At 40.1% G+C, this 13,805-nt stretch overlaps 1 protein-coding gene across 1 annotated transcript in view; it reads right to left on the bottom strand.

The window, feature by feature from the left end:
- NUP133 (nucleoporin 133) overlaps positions 1-13,805 on the bottom strand; it is a 37,719-nt gene that overhangs the window by 8,550 nt on the left and 15,364 nt on the right. Inside the window, exons 17-20 of the mRNA XM_060242874.1 lie at positions 13,435-13,534; positions 12,130-12,372; positions 5,224-5,357; positions 1,650-1,808 (exon numbers count right to left, since the gene is read on the bottom strand). Coding sequence (XP_060098857.1) covers positions 1,650-1,808; positions 5,224-5,357; positions 12,130-12,372; positions 13,435-13,534 — 636 coding nt within the window. The remainder of the gene's footprint in view (positions 1-1,649; positions 1,809-5,223; positions 5,358-12,129; positions 12,373-13,434; positions 13,535-13,805) is intronic.

The raw sequence follows: 13,805 nt of genomic DNA, 5'->3' as shown, positions 1-13,805 counted from the left end.
TTCCCGCTGATCAGCTGATCAGTGAGGGTCTTTAAATGGAAGGGGGGAAGTGAATCAGCTGTTTCTGCCGCTTCTCCGCCTAGCAGGGAGGTGGCAGAAGCAGCCCCACCTCCCCCCTTTTAAAGACCCCCCATGGAATTGGGGTGGGGAGGAAGCTTGGGGCAGCAAACCCCCCAGTGCTGCCCCTGAACTGAGGTATGTGAGCATTTCAGAAAAGCATGGTTACTTTCAAGTAATTACATCTACTGAATTTTTAAAAGATCCCTAAAGCATTTGAATCAACTTTCTAATGTTGTAAACTACCAAAACATTAAGAAAAATGAATTAAAAAATAACAAATAATAGGTGGGAGACAGCAACCCCTGTTCAAGCAAGTCTTCACAAATCTTTCCTGTTTTTTCCTGCCTTCCAGCAGCCATTTCTGACTCTAGGAAAGTTGATTGCCTGGATCAGAGGATCTGTGCGAAGTAAAAAAAAACAAACTCCCCCACAGGTTGGTGGGCTGTAATGAGAAATCCCTTCCCTTTTCTTGTCATCAGAGCTCTGCAAATTGTAGAGGCAGGTCCATCAATAACGGCAGGAAAGGCAGTTCTGCTGCCCCTCCCTTCTGCTTCCCCTTTACCACCCACTGACTCATGTGCCTATTACTCCACAGAGAACTTGCAATCCTGGGAATCAACTTTCTTAGGTTCTGAGATGGCTGCTGGGAGAAGGGGGCAGAAGGGAAGATCCAAGACTATCAATACTTTCTGCTGATGGACTGCTGGAGCCAATTCAATAAATCCCATAATTAAAAGGATCAGGAGGAAAAGGGTTCTGCTAAAATTGCAGTTGGCTCTTGCAGATTTGGAAATTAATACAGAAGTTTATTCACTACAGTATTTGTTAAATGTATTGATATTTTCTAGTTAAACACATCACCCTGTCCAGCATGTAATTAAGAACTTGGTAATAGCAAATTAAGTTTCAGAGCTTTGCATCTTTTCTGTATCAGTTTCCTGGACCAATACGATACTGACAGATCCTCAGAAGAGGTCACAGAATACCCAGTCTCAGTCCTGTACTCAAATGCAGCTAATGTATTCATGAACAACTGTACTTCGGAGTCATTTTTAACAGATCAATTATTCTGAAAAGGGATCATTCAACCTCCAAGAGAGTAAGCTAAAGAGCTTGGGAGATATTCAGAACTTTGGGGCACTTGGGATTTCTGGAAATCCTTTATCTTCATCTGCAATTGTTTTTTATATCAAGTAGAGGATAGTTGTTTCATCCCACTCAACCCAGAGCTTAGCTTTCTCCTGCAGGTCTTTTAAAAAGCGGCCACCTTAAACTAGAAGCAAGTATGACATTAAAGAGCTGGCTAATGACCATCAGGCACAAGGGTGTGCCTGAGAACTGCATACTATATGTATACATCATAAAGTTATTTTGTGTGGAGCGCTGTTCTTACAGTCTAATTTATTCTTGTTACATCAAGGGTGGTGACAAGAACAATCAAAACAAATGACAACTGGTCTGAACAACTACAGCTGTCTTTTTCTCACTGCAGACTCTGTAAGATAAAGAAGTGTTACAAATGAAATTCCAGAGGGTCTCTACCAAGGAAAGGGCTGTTATTTGTCATAATTATAACTAGAAAAACATACCTTCTCCAGATCATGGCTGTTAATGTCATGTAGCCAACTGAGATGCTCGTGAGCTTGTAAGAAGTTGGCCAGCTGACCTTGCTGAGCAATGGGCTGCGATAGCAGCTTTCCTCGTTTTCCCTTCTCCAAATACCAACGGAAGAGGAAATCTGAAAAATTCTAAAAAAATTACAATTACATAAGCACTTGTTTCACAGAACTCGGCCAACTGCAAAACTGATTGGTGCTAAAAATAAAGTTTCTAAAGAAGAATCCCCTCACATCCATGGGACAACTTTCAATATTGTGGTTATTGGAGACCTTCCTAAAAGTGCTACCATGTGCTTCAAACAAGGTTATCATTTAAGTACAGTTAATTACAGCTTTTTAAAAATATATATTTTCACATGAACAGGGACACAGCACTCTATCGTACTGCAAAAACTATTGCTTCTAGCAAACTAAGAGTGGTATGTAATAACTCAGCTGTAGAGGACCCAAAGTAGCCAGCACATATAGCATAAAGGATTCATTCTTTATAACATCTCTTATCTCTGATTGTGGGTGATTTTTTACACAGAGAATAAAAATCACCACGATTTTGGAATAAAAATGCAAAAAATAAATTCTGTGGCATAAATTCAACAGCAGAAGTTGCAAAAATTCATAGGGATTGAGCCCTTTTTATCCTTCCCCAATCTTTCCCATCAACAGCTTATAGGAAGTACAGCTAAATATGTCATGAGGCATGAATTAATGGGTTATTTCTACTTGTTCAGTTCTTGCTACTGTTCGTCTTCAAAAGTTTATTGAAAGAAAACAGAACACACTGAAGAGTAGTCAGTCTCAATTCAGGCTGAGTTGCAAATTAGAGTAAGCTCTCCCACTTCACCACTAGCATCTCCAATTTATGCTTATTGTGACAGTAGCACCAGAAAAAATACCTGATCATATAACTATATGACAAGACAAGGGAAAATTAAATCCTGGCAAAAAGTTCACATTGAGGGAAAGAACATCCAGTGGCTGATACATTATCAAATGGTATCCAAATATAAAGAACAAACAGCAAAAGGAGGATGCTTAAGAGAGAAAATGGCCTATGAACAATTAATTACAGGAGCCCTGAAACATTATTAGGAAAAATCTATAAAATGCTATTGCAATATGAAACAGAAACAGAGCAAGTGAAAGACTGTATGATCAAATGGATGTACATTTTGGAGGAAAGAAATTAAATTTACTGAATCTCAAATATTAAGGAAGAATATTACACCTAATGAAATTGCAAAAACTAATAAGGGTTATAATGTCAGAGAACAGATGCAACATTTTATCATATGTGGTGGACATGTAAGAAATTAAGTCAATATTGGATAAAGGTTGATGAAGAAATACAAAAGATATTTAAACTTAAGTTTGTGCTGGATTCTAAAAATATGTTATTAAACATTTTACCAAGTAACATTACAAGAAAACACAGTTTATTCAAATATATGGTAATGGAGGCAAGGGTGACATTTGCAACTAAATGGAAAGTGGAAAAATGTCCAGAACTGATGGAATGGAAGAATAAATTAACTGATTATGCGACAATGGCAAAACCAGCATCTTATTTACATAATAGACAGACTGCAGAATTACAAGAAAAATTGAATGAATTCTTTAATTATAAAGCTGAAAATCAGGACCAAATTGTTAAAGCGGAGAATAACTAAGAGTCAGGCAATATGCAATTTCTAATTAAATGTTAGAAATGAAACAATGAAGAAAAAATCGATTAAAAGTAAATAAAAGCAAAAATTTAGAACATATAACAATGAATCATATGCAAACAAGTAAGCTCTGATTTACAATTCTAATAAATAAATTACTGTAGTATTGTAGTGTATGTAAGAATTAGATATGGTAGATGTTCATGCTTATGCAACTCTATGTGATATATATAATTGTAGTGGTGTATTTTATATAGATTTTTGCGTTCGTAAAATTTGTTTTAAAAACTGAATTCTTCCCAACATGAGGTGTTGGCATTGTTCCCAAAGCACAGCATCCCTACGGCCTCCACCACAGCTTATAATTAATTGCTTCAGGAGACACAAGACGACAATCTTTCCCCATTCATCAGTTTTCCTTCCTTTGGGAGAACATCCTTCAGATATCCCAATACCAGACAGTGTAAGGCTTTACATGTAGAATGCGGACTTCAGATTCTGTTTAGAAACAAACTAGTAAACAATCTTAATGTTCTCCTTTGGTGTATGCTGTTCAAACAGATGGTGACTGCACAACTTCAGTCATTTCTTGATTAAATTGATCAACAGGATTCATTTCAGTGAAGCTATCAACATGGTTTTGAAACAAACTTTTTTGAGTGTAGGCACTTTTTTTTTAAAAAAAAAGCACTAACAGCCATGGTATCCCTCTAGATTCTTCTAGCTTGAATAAGAAGCTCCACACTGGTGGCTGTATTCTGGTCAGTTTCAGAAGGTAATACTAGACCAAGGGTGTCGAACTCATTTGTTATAAGGGCCAGATCTGACATAAATGAGACCTTGTCGAGCCAGGCCATGTGTCATAAAATGTAATGCCAGATAATGGAGATATAAACTTTATAAAAGACACAGACAAACAAAGTCTTAAAGGTGCTTTCTTTGTATCTTTCCTGTGTGATTTAGGGAACTGAGAAAAGGAAGCTCTGGCTCTTTCCTTCCTTCCCCAGGGGACCAGGTGGAGGCGTCAGCCAAGAGAAGGAAGAGAGGCTTGGCTCAGTAGCTCTGCTGTGAAATTGAGAGAGCCTGCCAAAGCAAGCTATTCCTCCCCAAGGGAGGAGCCTCAGCCAATGGAGAAAATAGAGGTTTTGCTCTTTAGCTCCTGTGCGATTGAGCAAGCCTGGCAAAGCAAGCTGTGATGCAGAAGGAAGCAAGAGAGAGGGAGAAGGAAAGCAGTTGACAGCCAGTTGCGCGGGGGTCTGATAGGAGCCCTCTAGGGCCTGATTTGGCCCCCAGGCCGCATGCTTGACACCCTTGCTTTATAGCATACAACTCCCACCTGTTCTTCAGTTGGTGACACAAGGCTACTTACCAGAAATGTTATGTGCAATCCAAAGAAACCCAGTAATAGCCTATTGCTTTCAGCGCAAGCATGTATAGTGGCAAGAGCGCTGGACTTTGACTAGAGCAAGAGTGGCCAAACTGCAGCTTGGGAGCCATATGTGGCTCTTTCACACACATTGTGTGGCTCTCAAATCCCTCACTGTCCCATTGGCTGGTTTGGAGAAGGCATTCAACCCTTTAAATCACTTGTCCAAGTCAGTCAGCAGTTTGCAGAATGCATTTAAAGTTAAAGTTGCTTTCTTTCCACCTCTCCCTCCCCATCTATTTTCCTTCCTTCCGGCTCTCAAACACCTGACATTTATCCTATGTGGCTCTTATGTTAATCAAGTTTGGCCATCTCTGGACTAGAGAGACCAAAGCTGAAATTCCTACTCAGCAATCAAACTTTCTAGGGAGCTGTAAAGCTGCAGTGGGCGGAGACTATGTATACTGTTCTGAACTCCTTGGAAGAAGAATGGGGTAAAACTGAGACAGAATACCTGATCAGCAAATTGAGTTATGTATCTTTGTAGTCTGGTCTGGTTATCAGTCAGCTCACATATTTGTATCAAAGAATCAAAATCACAATATTTTTCTGCCAGAAACGCAGCTAACTGGTGCTGTCCTAGGGAAACTGAAAAAAAAAGCAAATACTCAGAATAAAAACACATTCATCTTGATGATATGCCTCAGTACAGATGATAAACATTCACATCATGACAAAAAGAACGTGAAGGGTTTTTTAAAAAAAACCCAAAACGTATACAGATCACTGATATTTAATCTACCTCAAACCTATCAGATGTGTGCACAAATGTGGATAGTGGGGCAGTCTAGCTCTGGATACCACACATTTGAACCAGTTGATCAGGATGCAGTGACTAGTTATATAGATTTACCAAAGTCTCAGAAGATTTTATCTTAACAGGCTCTTCTTATTTAATTCAGAATAGCAGGCCTATATTTTGTTGCCACCTTAAGCAGTAAAGACTGCTAGCAATTTGTAGGCAATTAAAAAGCAAGACAGATTTGTTCTTGCGCACATAACATTATGAGCAATATGATATCCCATTCACATCAATGTGTTAGGAGATCTGCACTATAGAGCCAAAGAAAGGAAAGAAGAATTGAAGACATTTTAAAAGGTTTACAAACTGGCTGGCCAGACCACTGCTAGCAGAGAGAGCCTTGTCAGCATCTGACATTTTATTTAAAAAGACACATGAATATTCCCCATGCTTTATGCTTTCAGTTGTGGGTGCTGAAGAGAGGAAGAAATGCCAGTGCCTTTATGGAGATCAGTCCAGAATGTTCACCAAATAGCATGGGCACTTATGTTGCTTTTCAGGTTCAACTACATAAGCTCTAATGAATAGGTGCCTCTGTTATTTAGCTTTATACCTAATCCTGAGCATGGCTCCCAGATAGTGGATCATGGGGCCATTTACAGATGGAGGATTTTTCTACAAACCTGAGGAAAAACCCATGTTTGCAGAAAAATTTGAAAACATTTTTAAAAACCCAAAGAAAAGAAGCAATGTCTGTACTTGTGCAGATCTTGCCACTCAAGCAAATAAAAAAAAAAATGCTGATCAAGATCCTGCAAGCTCCTGGTCAGCATTACAGCTGAGCATGTGGGGAAAAAATGATGACTGAGAAGAGAGGGAGAAAGCAACAGCAGGTGAGGGATTCTTAGACTGTGGGGATGGGCTGAATGAGGCAAAGCAGCAGTGATGGAGAGGAGAGTGGCTGCAGGGTAGGTGAAGGAAGATGCAGCACTGCTGAGAGAAAGTGGGGAACAGCAGAAGAGACTGAAAAGAAAGTACCCAGGGTGGGTCTTCTACTTCAAGCCTTCTACTCCTAGGCATGTGAACTTGAACAATAACATCCAGTGCACTTTCCACTGCACTCCTAATTCTCCAGTCACCACCAACTGGCTGATGGTGGTCAAAGGCATGCAGTTGAAAGCTTCAATTCCTCCATCAGCTGGGTGCAGGAGAGGCAGTGGAAGTAAGAGCACAATGCACTTTCAGCTCTAAGCCCCATTCCCCTCCAGGGAGAATGAGAGAAGGGAATTAGCAGGTGCCTTCCTCAAAGTTCTCACAGGTTCCATCTTGCACAATTATATTCTTGTGCACCTAGAATCACAATATATGTGGTCACAACAAATATTTGAGCAACAGGCTTTTTATGATACAGAAAAATTGTTTTGAGAGAAGTTCAGATCCCATACAAGCACAAAAGAGGTTTGCATTTTCTCATCTTAAAATCCAGTGTAGAACATGATGATGATATTAGATTTATACCCCACCCTTCACTCTGAATCTCATATCTGTCTGCAAGGGACTCAATTCCACCAGGTGACCCCAGTATTCATGTGGCTAGACAAACATCTGCAGTGAGGTCCTTCATGCATACATGTGCACATGCAAAGGTACTTCCTTACAAAGGATGATCCTCACTGCATTGAGGAACCTATGCAAATGCATTTAAGTGCATACAGGGACTCACTGCAGATGTTGAGTTGAACACAAAGCCAGAGATCCCATGCACCCTCTACATACATCTGAAGATAGCTGAAGTCTTCCATCTGCAAAAAAATAAGGCAATATTGGGCTAATTCCACCAAAATCTTTTTGAAATATAAAACTCCTGTGCTAGAATGCAAAATGCACAGTGGAGGTAAAGTAGGATTACACATTGTGACAAAATGCCTTCCTTGTTGGAACTTACTTTTTAAAAAGGGCTGTTTTTTTCTGTGGGAGGGAGTCAGCTTAGAGCTCACTTACAGCAGACTGCTCTCTCTCCCCCCTCCCCTTTTTAACCACAGAGGAGGGAGTAATTTGCTAGAGAGGCAAGACAGAAACAGGAAGTTCCAGATGTGCTCTGGGGCTTTTTTCCCCTCCCTAGAGTGCTCTAGGAAAAAGATGACCAGTTCCTGCGCGGGAAGGAGAGTTGAGAAAATATTCCCTGCTAAGAAGAAAGAGGGGTGGAGAGTGCTGGGCCCTCAAAGAAAGCAGATCTCTTGCTGGGCTGTGCTACATGACATCCATTTTGAGACCAGGCAGCCTGTTGGGAAGCTGCCGATCTCTCAGTAATGTAAGGGTTACAGACCAAACTTTCAACTTTTTAAGACTTCTTATGCCTACTCTGCTTGAAACAACTAGCTAGAAGTATGTGTTAGAGGAGGGAAAAGAGGACTGCATTTACTCCAAGTTTCTTTTGTTTTCATTTTGCTGATCTGGTGCTGGGTTAAAGATGTACATGTAGACTTGTTCTTTTCAATAAATATTATTTTTTGATTCTGGCAGCGTTCTCTGGGCCACATGGGTCTCCAATCGCCTTAGAGCATGCTACATTAAGAGGAGAGCCCTGGGAAGGAAGAGGGCAAGAAGCCAAGATGTGGGTACCAATCCTCAAGGAGCCCCCCAAAGGATAACTTTGGCCTCTGTGGTAACCAGGGGTTGGGTAGCAGAGGATCTTGAGGCCAGACCTCAGAACTGGAAAGGGGGATGAAGAAGCCTGTTCCTCTCAGTCAGGACCTCCAAATTGAGCAGGTGGTGGCAGCGCACCCTAGTGGCAGGAAGTGGAATAGCTCCCTCCAGGAGTTGGCAATCCAACGGAGGGAGTGGGGAGAACTGGGTCTGCAAGGAAAAGCAGGCAGACATGAATAAACTCTCATCTGCTGTTAAAAGTAATCCTTATCAGACTAGGATCATAGAATAATAGAACTGGAAGGGACCTCTAGGTCATCTAGTTTAACCTCCTTCACAATGCAGGAAATTCACAAATTACCTCTCCCCACATGCCCCCGATAACACCTGCTCCACGCCCAGAAGATGGCACCCCCTCCCCCAAACCCTCCAGGATCCCTGGCAAAACTGGCCTGGAGAAAAACTGCTCAAACAGTATTTCCCTGGGTATGAGAATTAAGAACTGATGCTATCCTTCCGGCCCTCCTTTTCATGATCAGCCTAAGTTCACAGAATCAGCACTGTCAGATGGCCTCTGTTTAAAAATCTCCAAACTTGCCCTGGCAATCAAACCCACTGGCTAACACCATACAGAGATCTGGCAATACAAGAGATTTGAATTCAAAATACGGAATATAAACTTTCACTATTTATGGATGATCTATTAGTCTTAACTCATCCTGAATCATCTATTCCAAATTTGCAACAAGTTCTTCATATATTTAGTACAGCCTCTGGGCTACAAATATATCATTCAAAATTTATTGCTTTATTAACACTGAGTGGCACACTGAACTGGTCCTTAAACGATCCTATTCATATAAGTGGGTTAATGATTTTCTTCCATATCTGGGGGTGAATATACCTAAAGACCTAAGAGACATCCAAAAATTTAACCATGACAAGATTTATTTATTTATTATTTTTATAGCAGAGGTACAAAAGGACTTATTGAGGTGACATTAAATGGCCCTGTCATGGATGGACAGATAACACATCATTAAAACTTTCATTTTACCTAAATTTATTTTCCTGTTCAGGACTATTCCATTGGGAATCTCTAGTAAGCAACATCTTAAATGGCAAAACATGTTGTTGGACTTTTTTTGGTTGTATAAAAAGCACAAAATTGGATGTTGTTGTACATTATATAGACACACAAAATGGGGAGGCATAGGCCTTCCTGATCTTCAGCAATACTATATAACTATTCAATTGTCTAACATAATGTTACTTCCAACCCCCATCCCAGATTAGATTCACATGTCTGCTCTTTCATTACCTTTCAGCACCAAAGAAATATAGCAAAAACCATCTGAGCACCCGAAAGACATCTTTAAGAATACCTTCCTGCAATCAATACTTATGTGATGGGTCTGCTATAGGAAAGTTGCTTCCTCCAATTTTGAGTTTTTCAACCCTTCACAATCAAATGTGGTTTTCAACCTGGATTTCTAAACAACGCATTCAAACAATGGAAGACAGCTAATCTTATGACTCTTCAAGACATCACATCCAAACAAAAACTGCTCTCAAAGATTTCAGGTTTTCACGGCTGGTAACATCATTAGGGTTTGTAGAATCTTTCGGGATCAAGTGCCGTGTTCTACTGGAGAAAGTTTTCCTTCCAGACGTTTCGTTCTCAGCTGCGGAGAACATCCTCAGTGGCATTGCAGCCGGAGCAGGCGCTCAGACCTTCTTGGCTGCTGCAGTAGAACACGGCACTTGATCCCAAAAGATTCTACAAACCCTAATAAAAACTGCTCTCCAAGTCGGAACTGGAAATGAAGATAAATGGAATGATCCTCTGGATACAATACTTTCGATTGTCCCATCTCTGCTCCCATGTAAACATTAATACTATTTTCAATCAACCATTTACACGATTTGAACTGCTTCTTATGATAGCCCTCACATCTACAAAGCACATGATATCTTCTCTATATAATATTCTTGTGATGATGATGATAATGATGTTGGATTTATATCCCGCCCTATACTCTGAATCTCAGAGCGGCTCACAATATCCTTTACCTTCCCCTCCCCCACAACAAACATCCTGTGAGGTAGGTGGGGCTGAGAGAGCTTTTACAGCAGCTGCCCTTCCACAGACAACTCATACAAGAGCTATGGCTGATCCAAGGCCATTCCAGCAGCTGCAAGTGGAGGAGGGGGAATCAAATCCGGTTCTCCCAGATAAGAGTCTGCACACTTAACTACTACACCAAACGGGCCCTTTCTGTGGGCTTGCCTTTCCTGTGGAAGCTTCAGAACGTCTGTGGCACTCTTCTCCATTCAACTCCAATATTACAGAAGTGAAACTACAGTCTTTCAAATTGATTTCCTTTGGTATTTGACTCCTAGTGAACTAGCTCACATATGAAGACCCCTTCCCATGCAAACTGCTGGGGAATGTGCAGGGGTATTGGAGACTATCTTCATTGTTGGCTGTCTTGCCCTATTATCATTCATTTTTGGAATACTATACAAAATCAAGACAATTACTCACACAGATAAATCAAACTCCAGAAAACCTTTTCTTAAATGGGTGTGTCTTGAGGAAACATCCTTCTTTGGCAACTGAAAGGGTATCATTGTTTTTAGCTGCTGCTTAAGCAGTTGTTCTACATAATGGCAAAACTTACCAATATTAGACACTTTAAGATTCAAAATGCACCCTCTTAATTTTGCATTCATATGATTTCCTGTCTTTGAATATTTAACATTCCAACAGGAAATTCCTAAACTTATAGATGATCTTTGTCTGTGGCAACATTATAGTATCATTTAAATATTGTTTACAATTTATTGTTTACAAATAAAAGCTGTAATGTTCATTATATGATCTATATTTCTGTAATCTTCAACTTCTTTGTGAAAGGTCTTCAGTAATGTACTATGCTCTATGAATTTATATTGTATATTTATTTGGTTTTCAAACAAGTAATTAATTTACCAAAAAAAAACCCTCCAAAGAAGAGCCCACCACCTCCCAAGGAAGCCTGCTCCACCAAGGAACTGCTCTGTCAGGAAGTTCTTCCTAATGTTTAGTTGAAAACTCTTCTGATCTAATTTCAACCCATTGGTTCTGGTCTGACCTTCTGGGGTAATAGAAAACAACTCCATATGACACCCCTTCCAGTATTTAAAGATGCTGATCATATCACCTCTCAGTTATCCCCTTTCCAGGCGAAACATATCCAGCTCCAACCTTTCTTCATAGGACTTGGTCTCCAGACCCCTCACCATCTCGTTGCCCTCCTCTGGACATGTTCCAGCTTGTCTCTATCCTTCTTAAACCGTGGTGCCCAAAACTGAACACAATGAAGTCTAACCAGAGCAGAGAAAAGCAATACCATCACTTCTGTTGATGCAGCCCAAAATCACATTTGCCTTTTCAGCAACTGCATCAAACTGCTGACTCAGAATAATAATCTGAAGTTGAAAACCAGAATTCAGAGGAGTGCACAAGCACGTGGATTGTTCATCTCAGCAGCTATTCAACAAAACTTTTTCCCTACCTCTTCAACTGCTTCTTAAAAGTACCAACTGGGGGGGGAGGTTTTAGGATTCAGGGTAGGAGTGTGTTAAAAAGGAAGTTGGAGAATGCTTAAAAACTTGTAAGAGACAATTTTATCAACGTGACAGTCTATATTTTGTAATCATGCTTTTCAATTTGTTTTCCATATTGTAACAATCTTAAGGGGGAAAATTTCTTGCTAGGAATGAAATGTTTTGGTAGGTGGGAATATCATCCTTTTAGCATTGTACTCTGTGACTTGATGCTACAAATCCAAAGAAATCTGTGCCATGAAAGCTAAATATTAGGGGAGGGGCTGTTCCTGTTTCATTTTTTTGTTGTTGGATTGCAAGCCATTGGGAAGAAGCTTGTAACACAGTAGTAGCTCTCTGAATAACAGTAACAGCACTTACGTAGTGGCAACAGCAGTTCCGACCTTTTCTGTACATATTCTGTTTCCAGACTGCTGTACCGTTCCTGATACTCAGGGCTGCCCACAGACTGAAGCTGGGAAACATAGCCATCCAGAAACCAATCTAGTAGTGCCACTAGCTGTTCTATCACAGTGCAACGAAGGTTACTACTGACTTGAGGATAGATGACTTTCAGAATAATTTCATGTTGACGTATTATTGTGGACCGCACAGCACCAGATGCTTGAACAAAAGAAAAAAAAAGTATCATAAAACCATCCTATTTTACATATTTAATGAATATGGACATGCAATAATGAGGGGAAATTAAAGGCAAAAATATAATATGCAGAGCTTGTTAATTACTTCCACAGCCAACAGTCAGCTCAAACAGAAAAAAAAGGTGAGCATGACTCTAGCTGAATAAAAGCTAGCAGAAAGAACATCTTTCTTCCCCCGAGGTTAGTTTTAGTTGTTACAAAACACACACACAGAAACACACCCGATTAATGATGCATATTTTGTACAGAACTAAATTTTGTGAAGTCTAAATTACTGGGCTATATGCTAGCCTCAAGGACAAGTTAAGAAGCGTCTCTATTTGTTGGGAATGACCTCTGATATACATTACCCTAGCTGTACGTTATTTTCAGGAAACTACGGATTTCGGCCTCCTGTGTATAGGATGCTATGCTACAACATTCTTAGCCCTGGATCACAGGAACACATTTATACACAGCATCTGGTATCAAATTTGTGCAAACTCCACCTATCCTCTCCTGTCTCTGCACTCTACATAGGAAAATAGTAATGTAAGAGTGGCTGAAGGACCACACATATTTATAGTGCAGACAGCCATGTCAATTCTTGTTATAAACTAGAACACCATAAGATCAGACAGCCCAGGTGTTCAGGATGAGCATGCAAGATACAAAAGGAAGAAATCCAAGAGTGATTTTCCAGAAACAAAAGGTTCGTTGTTATAGATTGCCCCCTCCTACCACAGACTGCTTTGCCTCTCATGCTATTTCTCTGGGTCCCCTGGGGACCCAGTGGGCAAGGTTGGGGGCATAAACAGGTTCAATTCTATTTGTGGAAGAGCCTGAGGTTGGCTGAATGTTAAACTTTCAGATCCAGCCAAAACAATTGAACACTAACATTTTAGCTTCCTGCCTTAGTGATCATGGCAGTTTGGGCAACAATATGTGGCAAGTAAAGTAATTTTTGGTGTGTAAATATTATATAATTAGAAATATCACTTTGTAAAATAGTAGCAAAATGCCTTAACAGTTTCATTATTTTTACCTGTCCATGGAACATACTCTGGTTCTGTTTCTCGGGGCTCTCTTATTTTATATAAAGAGACTTTAGACTGGCGTTCATGGACAGCAGCTTGCAGCATATCCTAGAAATTATTAACAAAGAAGACACAGTGGCTTACCAACAAGAGACCAAAGTAACTTACTTTTCAGTACTTGCTATTTTTAATGTTCTATTTATTTATTAAAAGACTGTAACTCTGGACATATTACATCACTCTGCTGAATGGCCAAGGGCACCCCCGTTAGTATATTGCAATAATCTATAATGGAAGTTACCAACGTCTGGATCACATAGCCATGTTTCTTTCTCTTAGCAGGAAGCAAAGTTGGCAAATCAGCCACTGCTGTCAAAAA

Source organism: Heteronotia binoei, chromosome 1 (genome assembly GCF_032191835.1).
Source record: "Heteronotia binoei isolate CCM8104 ecotype False Entrance Well chromosome 1, APGP_CSIRO_Hbin_v1, whole genome shotgun sequence".
In the NCBI taxonomy this organism is placed as follows: Eukaryota; Metazoa; Chordata; class Lepidosauria; order Squamata; family Gekkonidae; genus Heteronotia; species Heteronotia binoei.
Note: the sequence above shows the minus strand (reverse complement) of the source record. Positions and strands in the feature narration are given on the sequence as shown.